Source organism: Mobula hypostoma, chromosome 23 (assembly GCF_963921235.1).
Source record: "Mobula hypostoma chromosome 23, sMobHyp1.1, whole genome shotgun sequence".
NCBI lineage: Eukaryota > Metazoa > Chordata > Chondrichthyes > Myliobatiformes > Myliobatidae > Mobula > Mobula hypostoma.
In genome coordinates, this window is record NC_086119.1 from 11352350 (window position 1) to 11374774 (window position 22425).

The 22425-nt window shown below is 43.1% G+C and overlaps 1 protein-coding gene across 13 annotated transcripts in view; it reads right to left on the bottom strand.

The window, feature by feature from the left end:
• Window positions 1–22425, bottom strand: part of msi2b (musashi RNA-binding protein 2b) — a 650971-nt gene that overhangs the window by 157673 nt on the left and 470873 nt on the right. For 12 of the 13 annotated variants that reach the window (XM_063031626.1, XM_063031623.1, XM_063031621.1 and 9 more), the window contains exon 10: window positions 16795–16869. In XM_063031626.1, coding sequence (XP_062887696.1) covers window positions 16795–16869 — 75 coding nt within the window. Of the gene's footprint in view, window positions 1–2750; window positions 7041–16794; window positions 16870–22425 lie in introns of those variants that run through there. The other variant, XM_063031627.1, reaches the window with a different exon arrangement.

Consider the following 22425-nt stretch of genomic DNA (forward strand, 5'->3'; position numbering starts at 1 on the left):
GGCTGCAGCAGACAGAATCTGATAGGAGAGTGGCCAATAGGAGAAAGTGAATGAGGAAGGGGCCCGGGGGGAGTAATAGGTAGTGAGAGGAAGTGAAAAGTCAGAGTGGGGGATGAAAGAAGGTTGGGGGGGGGGGACTTGTTCACCAGAAGGAGGAATTGATATTCATCCCATCAGGTTGGAGGGTACCTAGATGGAATAGAAGGTGTTGTTTCTCCACTCTAGGGATGACAAAATTGCACAACACTAAACACATAGACAAACACTTAATACTGGGAACACGAGTTGTAGCGTCCTTGAAAGTCCATAGGTTACGGAATCAGTTCAGAGTTGAGGTGATGCAGAGTCTGGATGGTTGAGAAATGGAATGGAGTCACCTACAGATCAAAGTGTTGAAAGATGGTCAACACTGAAGGGCAACAGTGAACAAGGTGGTTTTGTAAATGACATTTCCAGAGCTTCACCATCATTGATGCTTGGTTTTATTACAGACAGATTTAATTTAACATCCTTAGATTTCATGATGGGATTTGAACTCCTGTCTCCAGATCAATAGTCCATGCCTCTGGATATTACTTTCGAAAGCTTTGAATACTTCTACTAAATCTCTCCTTAATCTTCTCTAAGCAGAACAACCCCTTCTCCGCATTACTGAATTCCCATGTAACTGAGCCATTCAAACACACAAGAACACCAGGAGATAGGAGCAGGAGTAAACACAAGAGTTTCTGCAGACGCTGGAAATCCAAGCAACACAGACAAAAGGCTAGGGGAATTCAGCAGCTCAGGCAGCATCCACGGAAATGAACAAAAGGAGCAGTACACCATTCGGCCCTTCAAACCTGCCCCACCATTCTACGTGATCCTGGCTGACTGACACTGGCTCTGTACTTCTGCCGCAAAACAACGTATTTCACATCATTCCCTGAATTACAGGGAGGGTTGAGTAGGTTAATACTTTACTCCCCAGAGTTCAGGTGAGTGAGGGGAGATTTTATAGAGATATACAAAATATGCAGGCTTTTTCCACTCAGGTCAGGTGAGATTAGAACTGGAGATCTTAGCTTTAGGGTGAAAGGTGAAATGTTTAAGGGGAAAATCTCAAAGGGATATACAAGTGTGGAACAAGCTGCCAGTGGAAATGGTAGATGCAGGTCTAATATGTGCAGATAGATAGGTTTAATGTGTCATCATGGTTGGAATAGAGATGATGGGCCGAAGGGCCAGTTCCTGTGCTATGTTATTCTGAGTTCTAGAAGCTTACTATGGTGTGATTTGACCTCTTGCTCAGGCCCATGGGTGCCAGTTAACATTATAATCACCTAGCATGGAAATAGCCCATCTCTGTCCTACAGCTGTGGATCGGTGGTTGACTACAGGACAGTCAGCCTCTGAGACACTAACAGAAGATGCTGGAAATATTGAACCCACAATATGTTGAACCTTGAAATTTATGGGCGACAACAGCAGAAGATTGTGAACGTACAAAATACACTCAGTGGCCACTTTATTAGGTACCCCCTCTACCAAATAAGGTAGATACTGAGTGTAAGTGCAATCAATAACTTACGACAGACTTGAGACTAGTACGCTGACAAACTCCCTGCAAACACTTGGAGCTGTGTCGCCTCTGCTCCGGGCATTCTCATACAAAGATGTTGATGAAGCAATGGTGCAGTAAGCCTACAGAGAGCTGAGGAATTGGGGGACGAGGAACCGGAAGGCCCTCATGTGTGTTCCTACTGTGCAGACACCTGTAGATGTGCAAAGTGTGTGACTGTTGGGTGGAAATGAGTAGGTGAAGGGAGAAAACAGACACACAGACACAGACATGCACAAGCATTGATCAAACCCAAACGAAGCAAATGCCAGTTTCATGCAAATGATATTCATGCAAGATTTAATGAGGGTGTTTGTTTAGTGAATAAATTTCAAATTTCAACTTTAAATGAAGCGTGAATTGGGTCAAATTTAGCGTGAAGAGTAAAGCTGATTGGTTCTTTGCTGAAATTTAACCATTTAACAGGCAGATAATTTCTCTAAAGAGAGAGCAGGGGAATTCAGAGACACAGGGTGAGCACATGCGCTCTGAAATATGTCAAGATGTGGGGTGGGAGGGGGGAAGAGAGTAGGGGCAGTGGGCGATTGGGGCACAGAACTGTCAACGAGCCAAGAAGGACATTGCTTTGCTGGTTTTAAAATCCATGCCACTGAGAAACCGGAAGGTAATCTCTCAGCAGCCAGATTCCTTGGACCCCTCACCCACTGGACCCCTTCCTGCAGTGGCCAGATCAATAATCAAGCTTAACATTACAGCCCAGAAACAAAGGTATACCATTTACTCATTTATATAGTTCCCTATATTAGAGTGAGCTATGGAACATTATAACTCACGTTAGGGAGAACCATGAGCACCCAGGTACAAAAGCTTGAAGACACACACTCAACGTTTTAGGAACAGCTTCTTCCCCTCCGCCATCAGATTTCTGAATGGATACTGAACCCTTGGGCACTACCTATTTTTTTTGCTCTCCTTTTGCACTACTTACTTAATTTATATTTTTATTTTTAATATAAAATAAAAATTATATTTTTATTTTAATATTTTTGTATTTCTTACTGAATCTATAATTTAATTTAAACATATATATATATTTCTTACTGTAATTAATAGCATTTGATGAATTGCACTGTACCGCTGTCGCAAAACACCAAGTTTCACGACAAATGCCGGCGATATTAAACCTGCTTCGGATTCGGATTCCCTAACCAGAATGGACACCTCTACAAGATTCTTGTTCCACTAGGAACATTACACAGGATGTGTTGCACGAGGATCAATCCTGTGCTGATCTTGACCTTGATGTTGAGATTCACTTACGCCCGGGACACAGTCTGGCCTAGAGTGACCACTCCTCCTGCGTGAACTCACACTGGAAGTTAGTGCGGGGCAAGCCACCCAAAGAAGCTCACCTGACCACAGTTTTTCCCTGAGCTGAGCTGCGGTGAAGATATCACCAGCAGTAACTAGGCTGGGAACACAGGGTGATTTTTCAGACCCTCCCCCTCCATACACCTCCACTACCTTCCCTAGTTCAAGGGAGCTCTGGTGCCCAGTGGCAGGCTGGGCTTTAATTCTACCTCTCGGTTGGATTGTGGTCACACTCCAAAAGCTTAAAGCACAACATTGTTGGGCTAGGTTTAACGGAACTGAGTGATTGGGACACGGCAGGAGGAATTGTCTCCCATGAGATGCCATCCCATAAATGTTCGCCCAGGTTGACGTACAATTCCATGGCACTATTTTGAGGAAAGGGAATAATAGCTGGCATCCCATTTTAAAAGGAAGTGGCCAACATTGGTGGGGACCTTGCCTTGTAATATCTACTGTTATTTTCCTGTACTATAACAATGAATATACTCATTTGATTTGTCACATCTAGAGCTCATGAAGATTATTTTTTTTAAATTATCATCAAATTTAGGTGGGGGGGGGGAAGATGTCAGTCCTTTACACAGAAACTGGTGGGTGCACGGAATGCCCTGCCAAGAGTGGTGGTAGTTGTGGGTACAGTAGGGGCAGTTAAGAAATACTTTGATTGGCACATGGATGAAAGAAGAAAATCTGCCTGGGTTGTTGGTAGAGGCAAATGCATTAGGGGTATTTAAGAAACCTTTAGATAGGCACCTGGATGATAGGAAAATGGAGGGCTATGAGGGAGGGAAGGATTAGCTTGATTTTAAACTAGGTAAAAACCCGGTACAACATTGTGGGTTGAAGGGTCTGTACGGTACTGTACTGCTCTACGTTCTAAATTAAAAGCAATTCCAATTGTGCTCAGTATGACACTAAATCAGGGTTCCCAACCTGTTTTATGCCTGGGACCCCTACCATTAACTGAGAGGTTGGGAAACCCCCGGTTGGGAACTTCTGCACTAGGTGATTGTATAGATGGGTGGGGAGAAGCGGGGTGGGGGGATTGGGGTTAGGAGAGAGGCTGCTGTCTGTTAAATGGTCAAAAAAAATCAGAAGTGCAGTAAAAGAGGAGCACACACACAGCACACACTGCATGAGATTTATTGAAGGATATTATCTTTATTTGTCTATCTATGTACAGCAAAAATACGCCCAGTTTTTTTTAAAAAAGTGAAATTTAAAACAGAACACATGAACGAAGTTTACAAATAAATGAGAATGGGACCATTTCAATCTTTAACAGAAAATTAAAAGTTTTAAACATAACAGCAATCAGTGTTTAGGGTTTTACTGCCACAGAGTATGAGGCAGTAAAGAGACCAGTGTCTTCACAAAGTAAAACATACACATTAAAAAAAAGCCCAGTGTCGTCAATACTATTTCAAACTACACAATTAATTACATCAAGCATGTTTAATTAACAGGAACAGATTGACATGATAATTTCAGCTTGTTTAGCTTCCATGACTTTTAATTAAATGACCTTCAAAAGCGAAAAAAAGAAGTAAGTTTTCCTTTCACTGGCTTGTGTGGACTGATCTCATTAAAGGTTTTAAGACTATGACCAAATCCATTCAGCAATCTCTGTTGAGCTGGATTCATGTAGTGAGTTGCTCAAAAGCAGGTGGTCCCGACAAAAAAAAGTTAGCCAAATTAAACAACTGGATTTTGCTGAGAAGGTGAATGATTTTAGTCCTATTTACTGCTCGATTGCACTAGTTATGAAAAAATACTGTTTGGAAAAATGTTTGGTCATTTACTGGCCCCAAGCTACAGGAGTCCACAGGGTCAAAAAGGAACCATTTTGTTTTATATAGTTTCACCTTAAATGTTAATAGTGATAGAACACAGCCTCAGTCCGCCAAGAAAAGGGAGACTTTTTAAAAATGTACAATTAATCCTTTTACTCACATCACACTTCTCACAATTCTTTCATGTAGTGTTGATTTACCCCCACTCTTTAAAAAAATAGTCCCTGAAGATTATGGCATAATCTCTCATTAAAAGGGGTCCAATTTTGCTGCCCCCCTCTCTCTTGAAGGGACAGACGTGCTGGGTGGTGTTCCAAAAGGCCAATTGACATGCCCCAGGGGCTGTTACTCATTTTGGAAATCAAAACAAAACTGCAGATGATGGAAATCGGAAATAAAAGCAATCTGAAATGGGGGGAAAAGACTCAGCAGGTCAAACAGCATCTGTGGAAACAGAAACTGTAAATACTTCAGATGAAACAGCTTTCATTGGAATAGGAAGATTCTAATGAAGACAGTGGACCTGAAACCTTGATTGTTTTTCTTTCCACAGACGCTGCACAACCTGTTGACCGCTTTCAGCATTTTCTGCCGTTTTCTTTGGTCTTGACCCTAAGCCATTGGTTATTTAGCAGCACAGGAATTTAAGGTGGGGGCTTATATGGGAGGCAGGATTTGAGGGTCGGCACAACATTGTGGGCCGAAGGGCCTGTACTGTGCTGTACTATTCTATGTTCTATGTTCAGTCAAATTGCATAATGCACAGGCTTGAAATTCCTGCCCAGTTAAATTTAAAAGCCTATTCTGAAAGCAGTGAGAGTACGGAAATGCATCAGTTGCTTACTGGAATTTGATCGTGGTGGGGAAGCAAGTCATATTCCGTCATAGCAACTGAGAAATTCAAATACAATTCATTAAATGCATTAAATGTAAACTGAATCAGGAACTGTGACCACAGCTGGGGGGTGGGGGGGTGGAGGGGGGAGTATGAAAGCTCATCAGTTGCTAACCGGACCTTGATTCGGGGTGGGGGTGGGAGGAGCAAGTTCATATTCCGTCACAGCAACTGAGAAATTCAAACTCAATTCATTAAACCCGAACTGAATCAGGAACAGTGACCTCAAAACTATCTAGGCACTCACAAAAACCCACTTGATTCATTAAAATCCTTTGAAGGTATAGAGGAGGGGTTCCCAACCTGGGGCCTACAGACCCCTTGGTTAATGGTAGGGTTCACGGCATAAAAAAGATTAGGAACACCTGGTATAGAGGGATAACTATAATCTTTACTTAATACTATATGCAACACTAGAACCACGACAATGTTGGCTGATTCATCAATTGATTCAGCAAGTCTCTAACTCCAGGAAATAGTAAACAGCAGAACAGGACATTCAGTCCAAATGACACCCATTTGGACCAATCCCATTTTATGTCTCCCCCCCACCCCCGCCAGATTCTACCACTTCCCTACAAACTATGGGGCGATGTACAGTGGCCAATTACCTACTAACCCACATGTCTCTGTGATGTGGACAAAACTTGGTCCAAGTCCACATCCCGAGGAAGAAAAACCAAATTAAGTAATCCAGGATGCTAAGATCCAAATGAATCACAATCACTACTGCAGAGAGAAACAAACACCTGTACTTGCCCAGGCTGGTTCCCTCTTATCTAAGAGCATTTCCATGCAGAGCTTGCCCACTTTGGGAGATGGAGAACTGCAAAATATAACCATTAACTTAAGGCAGGAGTTCCCAATCTCTTTTCATGCTATGGACCAACACCATAAAGCAAGGTTGGGAACCCTTGACTTCGAGGAACACCCTCAAAAAGATTATGACACATTGCTTTAGGGACTGCTATAAAAGCAGTAAGTTTTACTCTTAAAAAAAAAGCTGAAAGATTGTGAGAAGGGAATGTCATTCAGTCAATATGGAAATAGATAGCCAACACTGTCCGCAGCTGATGGAATAAAGAGAAGAACAAGAAAGCAACCATTTATACAATAAAGGAAAAAATAAAACAAGCTTTTAAATTAGAAGCTACTAAATCATGCAGGAAGCAAAATGGTGGACAGCTGATGGAATGTGCTTTAAAAATAATTAAAAAATATATATATGTATATATAGAAATATATAAAAGAGGTGATGGGCCCAGGCAGTTATTATTAGTGATAATTACAGCAAAAGGCAACAATTAATCACAGCCAGTCACCCAGACTCTCATTAACACTGTTGGAAACCTCACTAATTTGCAACAGAAAAATAATTAGTTGATAAAAATAATATCTTGTGATATCTGGAAACAGTCTGAAAAGTGAAATAAGAACAGAAATTAATGGTGTGATCGCCCCAAAAGGAAAAGAACCCAAAGAAATTATAATTTAAAAAAATAAATCATTAATGAAACAGGTGGTGGATGATTATTCATAATATAATTAAATATTATATATCAATATATAATTGATGCTCATTCATTTGATCAGCATGAAACCAAAAACAGCCAATAAAGGATGGGGAGTGAGATGGTGGTTGGTTAGAAATTATGCTGTGTACCATGGACACATTTGGTCCACTTACAGTGATGCTATATGAGAGTTTGTGCTTTTGCAATGACACACACCTAAGGCAGGCAAATAGTTCTCACACAGCCAAGTTTTAAGCATTGCAATGCATGATTACTTCCAGTTAAACAGATCTGCTCCTTCCAGGTGCTGGTGAGTGTGTTCCTGAGTCTAATACAAATACAAAGGGGGACACAGCTAAATTTTGGGTGGCACGGTAGTGCAAAGCTACCACAGCGCCAGCAACCAGTATTTAATTCCAGCTACTGTCTGCGGGGAGTCTGTTCTCCCCATAACCGCACAGATTTCCTCTGGGTGCTCCGATTTCCTCCCATATTCCAACAACGTCCAGATTAGTAGGTTAATTGGTCACAAGGGTGTGACTGGGAACATCAGCAATCCAATTTGTTGTTTAGTAATCAGAATTTTCAACTCATTAGGTTTTTCCTCTTCCCGTTTTTTTTTGTTTTCTGAATATTAATGCAGAACACAATTCTATTTTTGTCTGTTCAGCCAGTCTTTGAAGACGTGACTTCACTGAGGGAACTATGGGAGTACCTTGCATAAAGACGCAAAATTTTGACAAATACTGGGAATCGGTAACCTTTGTACAGAATTCAAATTTGGAAAATTGAGATTAACGCTGTACAGGCCTTTGGCCCACATCATTGTACCGACCTTTTAACCTACTCCAGAATCAATCGATTCCTTCCCTCCACATAGCCCTCCAGTTTTCTTTTATCCATGCGTCTAAAAGTCTGTTAATGCCCCTAATGTTGCCCCTAATATATCCGCCTCCAGCAGCGCTCCTGGCAGTGCATTCAATGCACCCAACACTGTGTAAAAAAAAACCTGTCACCCCCTTCTATACTTTTCTCCAATCACCTTAAAGCGATGTCCCCTCATATTTGCCATTTCTGCCCAGAGAAAATGGCACTTCCATTCTTCAGTGGATGTTAAAATTGGAAACCAAGGCTCATTGATGGCTAACTCTTCAACCTGCAAAACTCCCTGCCAGGAAATACCAATGATATCACTGGGGAATGATACTGAGTGCAATTGTGAGAGAGAGCCAGATTAAATACTGTGTTGTATTAAAGCAGCCAGGTGTGCAAGAGCGAAGCAGACTCACTCCACATTAAATGCACAGAGTTGCTGAGAAAGAGTGCCCTCAACTCTCCAGAGAGAGCGTAGCGGCCAGGGATTATTACAAATATTGACACAAGGCTCCCTGTGCAATCCAGAATTACATTTCACAATTACCTCACCGTGTGGCTATTACCAGAGGCAAATAGAATGATCTGCCTTGTGCAAGCTTTGTACAGCATGATGGGTCAACTCTGTTAGCTCATTACTGTCGCACAAGCCTGAATTATCCCCTTATTACTTTGTGCGGCTGTGACAGTCGTTGCAGCAAGGCAAAGGCTCAGCAGCCCAGGCAAGAGAGGGCTTTGAAGAGCAGAGCTTCCCTTTACAGGGGACCGGGGCCGTTTGGCATACAGAGACAAGAGAAGGATGCAAGTAGCAGAAGGGACAATTACACAGTGCCGGCCCGACACACCCAGATTGCACTTAAGTGGTCGCTTGAAAGAGATTTATCTATTTAGAGATACAGCACAGTAGCAGGCTCTTCTGGCCCAACAAGCTCGTGCCACCCAATTGCACCCATGTGACCAACAAACCCACACACCTTTGGAATGTGGGATAAAAGCCAGAGAACCCGGAGCAAACTGCGCAGTGACCATCCAGGACGTGCTCTCTTCTCATGGCTACCATCAGGAAGGAAGAGCAGGAGCCTCAGGATCCACAGCCAGGTTCAGGAACAGTTACTACACCTCAACCTTCATGCTCTAGAACCAGTGGGGATAACCTCACTCACCCCAACACCGATCCTACAATCTTTGTTTTTCTCAAACTATATCTTGCTTAAATTTGGAGAAAATCAGAAGTGGCCCCTCTGATCCTTTGGTTAAATTTGAAGGAACTTGGAGGCCATTTATTCAACATTTTCATATGATGTAGTTTGACCTTTCTCGAATCCTTTATTTTAAAACTAAAGATATACGGATAAAGGAGTGGAGTTAACGACATCAATGATTGTATCCAATGTAATATGTTAGCCCGACTTTGTTTTAGTTTTGTTTAGTTTAGTTTTGCATTGTTCAATTTAGTGTGTTTGTTTTCTTTTCTAGTTTGGGGTTTTTTTTAAGGTTTTTTTCCATTTATATTTTACTATGTTCAATTATACTTGGAGTTGGGGTGATCTAATATACTTGTATTATCAGCAATTTTATATTTGCAAATGTTAGCTATTAATAATGTAATCCCATTCTCTGTTTACCAATATTATTGTTATGTTTATAATTTTGAAAATTAATAAAAAGACTTGAAAAGAAAGATCCTACAATCTTTGGACTCACTTTCAAGGACTCTTCAACTCATGATCTCGATCTTTATTGCTTCATTGTTTGTTAATATTTTTGGTTTTTTTTTGCTTTTTGCATTTACACAGTTGTCATCTTTTGCACGTTGGTTATTTGTCCATCTTTGTTGGTGTGGTTTTCAACGATTCTATTGTGTTCCTTTGTAGTTACCGCGAAGCCAGAGCACCCAGAGGAAACCCACGTGGTCATGTGAAGAATGTACAAACTGCTCACAGGCAGCAGAGGGAATTGAACCTGGGTCGCTAGCGCTGGAATAGCATTAAGCTATTGTGCCGTCCCAATTTTGTCTGAATAAGACTCAGCTGAGTCCCAAGAACCAGAGTTGAGCAAGTTCTATGTCCATGCGCAAATGCTGAGGTTTGGGTTGGCAAAGAAGGGAAGCTCTGGCCCCAAGAGTGGATCATTCCCGGATTTGTCATCGCATTTTCATAGGAAATATGATCAAGCTGAATCCTTCTAGTCCCTCCTATCTGCCAAACAAAATAATGCACTGGCTTTGATTCCCCTTTCCTGTCTGTTTCTCTTAACGGTCAACCCCCTCTGTGGTCCAGTAATCTCCCCCAGCTTTGAAAATGTTCAATGGCAGCCACCATGGCTCTCTAGGGTAGAATTGTGAAGATTCACAACCCTTAGATAAGGAATTCCTCCTCCTACGTCCCTTAAACAGGCAACCACCAACTCTGAAAGTATGGTCATTAGTTCCATATGCATCTGCATCAATGACCAAAACAGACTGAGGATTGTGCAGGGGGCAGCCTACATGCATCACCAAGCTTCTGGTGCTAACACGACATGCCCACAACTTGATAATCCCAACCTGTAAATCTTTGGAATGTGGGAGGAAACCAGAGCACTGGGAGGAAACATTTTCACAGGGAGAACGTACAAACATCTTACAGACTGTGGCGGGAATTGAAGTGTGATAGTGTTACATTATCCACAGTGCTAACCTGCCACCCCCTACATAAATTCGGTGAGCACAGGTCTTACAACACACCTCAAATTTCTAGGTCGTGATTTCTGAATGTATCTGCCTCTATCACCAGTAGTGGGGAAGCCAGACACCCACCACTCTCAGTGTAGAAACCCTATATGTGACGTCCTCCCTGTACTCTCCAAATACATTAAAGTTATGCCCCCGGTATTAGCCATTCTGCCCTAGAAAGAAGTCTGCCTCTTATCCTCTATCCAGTCAACTCTCATCTCTCCTCTGCTCCAAAGAGAAAAGCCCTACCTCAGTCAACTTGGCCTAGAAGTGACTGTAGAATAGTCAGAGGGGTAGGAATGTTTCCTGGTCATATGAGGTACAAGCACATTAAAATAGTACACTTGTATCCTTCCTCTGGGATTCAGCTCAGTTACTTCAGTAAAGTAGAATTCAGTGGCTACTCATTCAGAACCAAACTAGGCCCTTCAGCCTAAACTATTCCCACGTTAGCCAAAAGCTATTTAAACCTTTCTTATCCATGTACCAATCCAACTGACTTTGAAAAGTTATTAGTATATCTGCCTCAACCACTTCCTCTGGCAATTCATTCCACCTGTATACCACCTTTTGCATAAAATAGTTGCCCCTCAAGTTCCCAGACATCCCACCCTGCAAAAACTCATTTCAGAGAGGTAGCACCATCAATTTGCGGGAGACTCCCGGAACTTCTGGGAGAGGTGGGATGTCTTCAATAGAGTAGCTCCTTAGCAGCTAGCCAGCTAGTTTAAATAACGTTAGCTATGCTAATGAACGAATGACACCTGTTAAACTCACCTCAACATGTCTTTTACAGTCTTAACCCACCATGGGCAATAGAAAAGTCACTGTTGCAAACAGTGCAGCGAGCAACACTTTCATTATTTTGACCCATATTAGGCAGGGGTACACTTTAGTGTAGTCTGGGGTGACGTACGTTTTATTTTTTTTTGGAACACTCTGCAATGGCGCGCTCTCTCTCTCTCTCTCTCGTGGTCGCTCTCGCGCTCTCTCTTGCTTTTCTCTCGCTTGCCCTCAAAAAAAAATTGATTTCCGTGATATTGTATATAATTTGCGGGCATCAGGGAGCCACTATTAATATCCGGGAGAGGTAGCATGTCTGAGTTCCTGTTAAAAGTTTTTCCCTTCCAGCTTACACTAATGCCCTCTCGTTCTGGATTCCCTAATATGGGGAAAAAAGATTCTGTGCGTTTACCCCATCTATGCCCCTCATAATTTCATACATCGCTGAAGATCATCTTTCAATCTCCTACACTCCAAGGAATCAAATCCTAGGCCTCTCCACCCTCTCCCAAGAGCTCAGTCCCTCAAGTCCTGCAATATCCTTGTAAATCCTTTCTGCACTTCTCCAGTTTAATAACATCAGACCTTTACAGCAGAGTGATCAAAACTGAACATAGTATGACTTCGCCAGCCTCCTGTACAACCACACCATGATCTCTCAACTTTTACACTCAGTGTCCTGACTGATGAAGGACAGTGTAGCAAAAGCCTTCTTTACCACCCTGTCACATGTGACTCCACTTTCAGGGAACCATATCCTTTAACACCAAGGTCCATCTGCTCTACAACACTCCCCAGAGCCCTACCATTAGCTGTGAAAGACCTATATCACCCAAGAACAAATTCATCCTCACGACAGAGAGCCAACAGGGTGCCATACACCATCACCAAGCCGATCGGTTATTCTGAGACACATCATAACTGGCGTATTTGATGTCACTCAGGGCATAAAATCAAAATGCTGACTGAATCAGTTGGGTAACCTCTTCACTGTGCAGATAGGATAATATGTGTGCCATTGACATCAAGTGGATTATTGTAGATCATCATGGATCCAATCAGAGCTGATTGGATAATACGTGTGCCATTGACATCAAGTGGATTTATTGTGGATCATCATGGATCCAATCTGAGCTGATTGGATATCTTAATAACCTCATTAGTTACCTCGCTAGACATTTTGAGTGACCTTATGACTGTACTGATTAGATATCATAAAAGTGTTATTGACATTGAGATGATTGATTATCAAGTAAATTTATTACCAATCCAATCAATGAGCAGATTGGATACCTTAATAACATCATTGCTCACCTAAATAGTCATCCTTTTTGACATTATCACTGATCTAAGAATCTTAACCTCGATAGTAACCAGCTGACTCTAACTTCCATTGTACTTTTTTCACTAATATATTTGTGAAGTTAACATCCAAACTCTCTAAATCCCATTTTACCAGGGAATAAGAGAATCATTCTCTAAAACATGTATCAATATATACTTATCAGAAAATGACTCGTGGATTGAGGCCCCTCCCCCTTGACCATTCTATTAGGGTGGATCGATCAAGACCATAAAACGTAGATGCCGAATCAGGCCATTCAGCCCATCGAGTCTGCTTTGCCACTCCATCATGGCTGATATACTATGTGCCTCAACCCCATTCTCCTGCCTTCTCCCCGTAAACTTTTGACACTTTGATTAATCAAGAACCTAACAACCTCTCAAGAACCTAACAACCTCTGCTTTAAATATACCCAATGGTTTGGCCTCCACAACCATGATTAAATTGGGCAGGACACTTATTACAAAATAAACCACCCCTTTTGCACTGCTGAACCCTAATAAACTGGTCTGTTAGCAAGAAATATTCTGGCTACCTCAGCATGTCTGTAAGATATTAATAAATGTAAACTACCCAGTTGTTTAATCAGCTGCTTCAAACTAACTCTGTAGTAGAAAACAAGCACAGTGTGATTAGAATGGTTGTACTTTGGTGATGTATAGGCACCAGGTTCAGGACAGTTATTACCCCTCAACCATCAGGCTCCTGATCCAGAGAGGATAACTTCACTCACCCCAACGCAGATCCAACAACCTATGGACTCACTTTCAAGGACTATGCAACTCATATTCTTGATATTATTAATTTTATTTTTTTCTGTTTTTGTATTTTTACAGTTTGCTGTCTTTTGCACACTGGTTGCTTATCTGTCTTTGTTGTGTGCGGTTTTTCACTGATTGCATTGTGTTTCTTTGTATTTACTGTGAATGCCCAGAAGAAAATGCATCTCACTCTAGTATATGATGACGTATGCAGTACTATGCAAAAGACGCAGACACATACAGAGCTACGGAGCCTAAGACTTTTGCACAGTACTATAGTAATTCTGTGTATTGCACTGTACTGCTGCTGCAAAATTTCATGACATATGTGAGTGATTTTAAGCCTGATTCTGATCTGGGTCTCTACCGTGGACTGAAGAGTGGGAAGAAGGCAGGGAGAGGGGAATCATACTTGGGAAAAGAGGAAGGGAGAAGAGGGAGAGCAGAAAGCACCAGAGACATTGTGTAATGATCAACAAATCAATTGCTTGGAATCAAATGACCTTGCCTAGGTGTCTCAGGTCTGGGTGTGTCTGCACCCGCACCACCTCCCGCCCCCACCCTGACACTCCTTCTCTGCTACCTGTCCAACACCCCTCCCATGGTGTTTCACCCTCAGCATTCCCAACATCCTTTGCCCCTGCCAGATTTACAAACTCACTCTCCACTGCATGTTGACAAATACAGTACTGTGCAAGAGTCTTAGGTGCCCTAGCTGTATATACGTGCCTAAGACCATTACACCGGCTGGTGGCACAGTGACATCAGTGCTGGACTCCCGGGCACGCTTTCCATCCGTGCCAGGTTGAGTGTCGAGCTCGCAACTTGGCCTCGTAAAGAAAAAGACTGCGCTGTGAGAAGGACGTAGGGGACCACTCACAGGATCTTTCCTCCAAGACAACCACTTGAAAAAGTGGTCGCTGAGGCTCTGGCAGAGTATGACACACGAAAAAAAAAGACCTTTGCACAGGACTGCATGTACTTTGATTATAAATTTACCTGGAATTTTGAAGGAACAGATATTGGGGAGCAGTGTGCAATTGGACAGTGAGTGTGTAATACAAATGCTAACACTTTCCAACAGGAATCGTGGTCGATGTTAATGGATGGAAACACTTCATTCCATTAGAATTTTCACACAATGGAGGTGAATGGGGAATGAGTGAATGGAACAGAAACAAGCCCCTCAGCCCATGTTGACCATCCACAGGGTCCGGCTTCTCCTAACTACAGGTAGTCTAACGATCGTGTTTTTCCTCACTGAAACTACCCTCAAGAGGAGAGAATTTGAGAATTATAGAGCACTACAGCGCAGAAACAAGCCTTTTGGCTCCTCTGGTCTGTGCTCCTTAGTCCCATCTACCCACACCCTGGTCATAGTTCTCCATACCCTTCTCACCCATGCAATCATTCAAACTTCTCTTAAATGTTACAATTCAACCAACTTCTACCACGTTTGCTTGTGGTTCATTCCCCATTCACACCATGCTCTGAGTGAAGAAGCCTCTGCTCAGATTCCCCTTAAATATTTCATCTGTCACCCCAACCAATGACCTCTAGTTCTCGTCACACCCAACCTGAGGGGGGGAAAGGCCTGCATTTATTCAGTCTACCTATACCCCTCAGAAATGTGTAAACCTCGGTGAGACCCCCCCAATTCGCCTGCGCTCCAGTCAATAATGTACTAAACTATTCAACCTATCACTGTAACGCAGGCATTGACAATATCTGTGTGAAGTTTCTCTGCACTCTTTCAAGCTTATTGATATCTTTCCTGTAGGTTGGTGACTGGACTACACATAGTATTCTAAATTTGGCCTCATCAACATCTTATACAACTCCAACATAAATTATCCTCATGATTATGCATCAGGGCACACAAAAGGTTCTTCTGACACCTGGATGCGCCTCTTTACCTGCTCTGTGATGTCCGTCCCACCTAGAACTTAACTTGAGCAGCTCCACCACCCCTTCACAGTCAGTGACATTCAATCTAAACCTGCCTCGTCAACGCTGCGCCTTACAAATGAATTCCACGTGCTCTAGACACTCTGTGCCTTGGCAGGCAGCAGACGCTTGGGTAATTCCCAATGGTTGGTGGCGCTCTGCCATGGGTGAGTGGGGTCGTTATTTATGCACACAATTTGTGTGATTATCCTCGACTCACTGCTTTTTTTTTTGGAGGTGGTACCCTGCATTTACCTGGGAGAGTTGCTGTGGTGTCTTTTCTGCTCTTTAAACAGAGCCTGTTTTCCAAGTAAACTGACTTTCTTTGCTGTTCAATAGCAAGTTTCTTTGTAAATCCTAATCCTGTAATAACTCCATCTCTGACACAGTGTTGTCAATAAATACTGCTCAGTACTGTGACAATTCAGATAGGGTGCCACCCAGCACACATGCACACCCTGCCTGAATGCCCTGCTAACCCCCACACGCCAACTAACAGACACACTCTCACCCTGCACTAGTCACTATTCACCTTTTATTGCTGCTGTTTCACATTTTATACGACTGCTTGTTCTATTATAATTGTGCCAGTAACATTATACTGTCTAACATAAATATGCACCTCACACTTTATGTTAAGCTTCAGGCCAAGCCACTCTCAGGGACTGGTGTTAATATGATTTTGTGACTGTATGTGCCGGATCCTAACTGTATGTACTATGCTTAACACTTCGGCCTCAAAGGAGCAATGTTTCGTTTAGCTGCATACGTATGTATGGTGAATTACAATAAAGTGGAACTTGAAGGAAGTACCATTAGCACTTAGGACTTCTAAGACAGGAAGATCTGCAGGAGGGCTGTAACAGTGCTGGTGGATCAGGACTGCAGAGGCCAACAGAGAGAGAGGCTGGGGAATGGGAATAAGGACAGGAAAAGGATATCTCCACTGCTGTCTTGGTCCGGAAAAAAGTTTGGCATTGGGAGACCGTAAAGGAAGAATTAACCAAACTAAATGCCACATGAGATATTGGAGCAAAATTATCCACATTGACGCAGCTTCTTCCTATGCAGAGAACCTCACCTGGAACCGAGGGACGAACTTCCATACGGAACAGACCGAATGACCGGTAGCAGCAGGAATGTCACAGAAATCCGACAACTGAAGGGGTAGTGGAGGGAGCAGGGGGAGCGGAGAAAGGGTGGGCGATGGGACATAGAATTGAGGGTCAACATACCTGGGAACTGGTAGCTGTAGCCTGGTGTGAATCCTGGGTATCCACGACCGTACGTTGCAACAAAGTTTGGGTAACCTTTAAAACAGTATTTAAAAGAAAGAAAAAGTGTCAGTTTAAGGGTAATATGGGAAGTTGTGGCTGGTGTTTGAGAATTAACATGATAGTAATCATGTACTTGTCTCATTCTTCTCACTGTTATGGAAACAACAATGCCCAGGAACAGAAAATGGTACAGAAAGTGGAGGATACAGTCCAGTCTATTACAGGCAAAGTCCCCCCAATAGTTAAGCATATTGAAATGAAATGTTGCCACAAGAAAGCATCATCCATCATCAAGGAACCCCACCATCGCTACTACCATCGGGCAGGAGATACAGGAGCCTTAAGTCCCACACCACCAGGTTCAGGAACAGTTATTACCCTTCAGTCATCAGGCGCATGAACCAAACTTCACTCACCACAATTCTGAACTCATTCTACAACTTGCAGACTCACTTTTGAGACTTTACAATTCATATTCTCAATATTATTTTTAATTTATTGGCACAGTCGGTCTTTTGCACATTGGTTATTTGTCAGTCTTTGTTTATGTATAGTTTTTCATAAATTCTATTGTATTTCTTTACTAGTCCTGTAAAGCCCAGTCCATCACAGGTAAAGCCCTCCCACCACTGGGCACATCTACACGCAACGCCGTCGCAGTAAAGCATCATCCATCATCCGGGACACTCACCACCCAGGCCATGCTCTCTTCTCGCAGCTGCCGTCAGGAGGAAGGTACAGGGGCCTCAGGACTCACACTCCCAGGTGCAGGAATAGTTACTACCCCTCACCTTCAGGCTCTTGAACCAAAGGAGATAACTACACTCGCCTCATCACCGAAATGTTCCCACAACCAATGGACTCACTTTCAAAGACTCTTCATCTCTTGTTCTCAATATTTATTGCTTGTTTATTTATTATTATTATTATTCATGTATTTTTATACTCGCACAGTTTGTTGTCTTCTGCACACTGGACGCACAAGTTGGGTGGCCTTTCATTGATTCTGTTATGGTGATTATTCTATAGATTTATTGAGTATGTCTGCTTGAAAATGAATCTCAGGGGAGTATATGGTGACATATGAGGGGTGATTGATAAGTTCGTGGCCTAAGGTAGAAGGAGTCAATTTTAGAAAATCTAGCACATTTATTTTTCCTACATTTACACACTTAGTCCAGCGGTCATGGAGCATACGGATCCCTTCTTTGTAGAAGTTGGCGTCTTGGACCTCCAGAAAGTGGTCCACAGCAGGAGTGATTGATAAGTTCGTGGCCTAAAGTAGAAGGAGATGAGGAGAAACTTCAAACTTTCTGCATTTTCACTCAAAGAGTTGAACTTCACATGCACGTAACGAGAGCTGTATAAGTCAGCTCCTTCCACCTTAGGCCACAAACTTATCAATCACCCCTGCTGTAGACCACCTGGAGGTCCAAGATGCTCTCGTTACATGCACGTGCAGTTCAACTCTTTGAGTGATAATGCAGAAAGTTTGAAGTTAATAATTCATCTCCTTCTGCCTTAGGCCACAAACTTATCAATCACCCCTTGCATATGTACTTGATAATAAACTTACTTTGAATATGAACCTCAGGGTAGTAAATGCTGACATATATATATCTTAATTTTACTGTGACTTTGGCGCTTGCTAGGAGAGTATTAAGTCAAGGCGAGGGGAGAGAAGGGAACCAGATCAAAGATGCAGGGAGAGGGAAGTGGGTGGTTTACACTGAAGGCAACTTCATTCCAACCTCTTCTGAAGGATGAGGGGTATGAAGAATACCTTGCACCTCACCACAATTCTAACAGTTTTCTGTACTGACCATCGACCAGTACCGGTGGTTGCTGTGAGCAGCTCCCCCCGTTGGCTATACCTTAACACTAAGAACACTTGAAAAATGAACCTTGGATCTCAAGGTCAAGTTTATTGTCATCTAAGTCAAATTTCAAAGTAAACTTATTATCAAGTGCATATCTGTCACCAAATACAACCCTGAGATTCATTTTCTTGTGGGCATACTCAATAAATGTATAGCATAATAACCAGAGCAGAATCGATGAAAGATCATGCCAACTTAGGCATTCAATCAGTGTGCAGAAGACAACAAACTGTACAAGTACAAAAAGGAAGAAATTATAATAAAAAATAAATAAGCAATAAACATCAAGAACAATAGATGAAGAGTCCTTGAAAGCAGGTCAAGTGGTTGTGGGAACATTTCAGTGATGGGGCAAGTGAAGTTGAGTGTAGTTATCCCCTTTGGTTCAAGAGCCTGATTGTTGAGGGGTTATATCTGTTCCTGAACTTGCTGATGTGAGTCCTGAGGCTCCTGTATCTTCTTCCTGATCGAGCAGTGAGGAGAGAGCATGTCCTGGGTGGTGGGGGTCCCTGATGATGGATGCTGCTTTCCTGCGACAACACTCCGTGTAGATGTGCTCAATGGTGGGGAGGGCTTTACCTGTGATGGACCGGGCCATATCCACTACCTTTAGTAGGTACATATACGCAACTAAAAGAACCAACCTAGCTAATATACCTCATTGTCTTCCCACTTTGTCTACCTGCACTGCACTTCCACTGTAAATACAACACTACATTCTATTTTCCTTTTACTACCCCGATGTAATAATGTACATAATTGATCACACAAAAGCTTCACACTGTTTTTTGGTAAATGTGGCAACTGAAGATTCAAGATTGTTTACTGTCATTCTTCAGTACACAAGTTACTCTGGATCGCACCCGGACGTGGGTATAGTTGCTATTACTAAGGGGTAGGTGCTGGGGATGCTGGAAGTTCTCAAGGTAGATAAGTCACCTGGACCAGATGGTCTAGACGCCAGAGGCAGCTGAAGAGATTGTGGAGGCATTAGTAATGATCTATCAAGAATCACTGGATCCAGGAATGGTTCCAGAGGACTGGAAAATTGCATATGTCACTCCACTCTTCAAAAAGGGAGGGAGGCAGAGGAAAGGAAATGATAACACGAGGAAATCTGCAGATGCTGGAATTTCAAGCAACAAACATAAAAGTTGCTGGTGAACGCAGCAGTCCTGACGAAAGGTCTAGGCTCGAAACGTCGACTGTACCTCTTCCTAGAGATGCTGCCTGGCCTGCTGCATTCACCAGCAACTTTTATGTGTGTTGTTTGTCAAAGGTAATGATAGGCTACTTAGTCTGACCTTAGCGGTTGGGAAGATGTTGGAGTCGATTGTTAAGGAGGAGGTTTCAGGGTAATTGCAGGTGCATGGTAAAGTAGGCCCACGTCAGCAAGGTTTCATTAAGGGGAAACCTTGCCTGACAAACCTGTTGGAATTCTTTGAGGAAATAACAGGTAAGATCGACAAAGGAGAGTCAGTGGATGTTGTTTACTTAGATTTTCAGAAAGCCTTTGACAAGGTGACACACATGAGGCTGCTTAACAAGATATGAGCCCATGGTATAATAGGAAAGATACCAGCATGGATAGAAGATTGGATCACTCTCTCCACAATTTCCTTGTCCATTCATTCTTCCTCACAAATCTGCCTCCCTGCACTTATTCCTGCAAGCAAAGAAAGTGCTACACCTGCCCAATCACCTCCTCCCTCATCTCCATTCAGGGCCCCAACAGTCCCTCCAGGTGAGGCAACACGTCACCTGCAAATCTGCTGGGATTGTCTATTGTATCCAGTACTCCCAATGTGGCTTCCTCCACATTGGTGAGACCTGTACTAAATTGGGGACTGCTTCGTTGAGCACCTGCATTCCATCCACCAAAAGTGGAACTACCTGGCAGCCCAACATTTTAATTCCAATTTCCCATTGCCATTCCAACATGTTGGTCCATGGCCTCCTCTTGTGCCATGATGAGGCCACCTTCAAGGTTGAGGAGCAACACCTTATATTTCGTCTGGGTAGCCTCCAACCTGATGGCATGAATATCGATTTCTCCTTCCGGTGAAAACATTTTTTCTCTCCCCCACCCTTCTTCTATTCCCCACTCTGCCCTCTTTTCACCTATCATTTCCCCTGGGTCCCCTCCTCTTTCCCTTTCTCCAAAGGTCCACTCTCCTCTCCTATCAGACTCCTTCTTCTCCAGCCCTTCACCTTTCTCATCCACCTGGCTTCTCCTATCACCTTCTAGCTGTCCTCCTTCCCCTCCCCCCCCCAACCTTTTTATTCTGGCGTTTTGTCCCCTTCCTTTCCAGTCAGTCCCGAATAAGGGTCTTGGCCCTAAACGTCAACTGTTTGTTCATTTCCATGGATGTTGCCTGACTTGCTGAGTTCCTCCAGCATCTTCTGTACGTTGCTATGGATGGAAGATCAGCTGGCTGGCAGGAGGCAAAGGGTCGGAATAAAGGGGGCCTCTTCTGGTTGGCTCTGGAGACTAGTGGTGTGTTGGGGCCGCTTTGTTTCATGTTATATGTCAGCAATTTGGATGACGGAATTGATGGTTTTGTGGCCAGGTTTACAGACAATCCAAAGATAGGTGGAGGGACATGTCAGTAGTGTTGAGGAAGCAGGGAGTCTGCAGAAGGACTTGGATATATTGGGAGAATGGACAAAGAAGTGGCAGATGAAATATAGTGTATGGTGATGCACTTCTGTATAAAGGTATAGCCTATTCTCTAAACAGGGAGAAAATTCAAAAATTCAAGGTGCAAAGGGATTTGGAAATCCTTGTGCAGGATTCCCCAAAGGTTAACTTGCAGGTTGAGTCAGTGGTAAGGAAGGCAACTGCAATGTTAGCATTCATTTCAAGAGGACTAGAATATAAGAGCAAGGATGTGATGCTGAGTCTTTATAAAGCACTGGTCAGACTGCACTTGGAGTATTGTGAGCAGTTTTGGGCCCCTCATGAAGAAAAGATGTGCTGGCATTGGAGAGGGTTCAGAGGAGGTGCACAAGAATGATTCCAGAAATGAAAGGGTTAAGATGTGCAGTGTGTTCGATGACTCTGGGCCTGTATTCACTGGAGTTTAGAAGGAAGTGGGTGGGCTCTCATTGAAGCCTATTGAATATTGAAAGGCCTCGTCAGAGTGGATGTGGAGAGAGTATTTCCTACAGTGAGTGAATCTAGGACCAGAGGGCACAGCCTCAGAATAGAGGGGTGTCCATTTAGAACAGAGATGAGGAGGAATTTCTTTAGCCAGAGAGTGGTGAATCTGTGGAATTCATTGCCACAGACAGCTGTGGAGAACAAGTCATTGAGTATATTTAAAGCAGAGGTTGATAGCTTCTTGGTTAGTCCGGGCATCAAGGTCTACAGGGAGTCTACAGTCCATTTTCTGGACTACACAGTGATGCAGCGTGTTCAGAAGCTGTCCATTCCAATAATAAACCAATACCAACCCCCCTTCCCTTTGAAAACATCCATTAAAAATTAGATGGGACTTCAGTTTTAATACCTCTAATTAGCTCATCTGACAACACACAGGAGCACCAGGCCACAACTTGTGCCTCTGTGTCTGGAGCAGGATCTGAACTCCCAACCTCTGAGCCAGTGCTAACTGGGGAGCTGCTATTGTGACTGTTGAGGACACCCTTGCCAACAATTTGTGGACAAGCTCCCTGTGAACCGTACCCTGTGGGGGGTGGGGGGGGG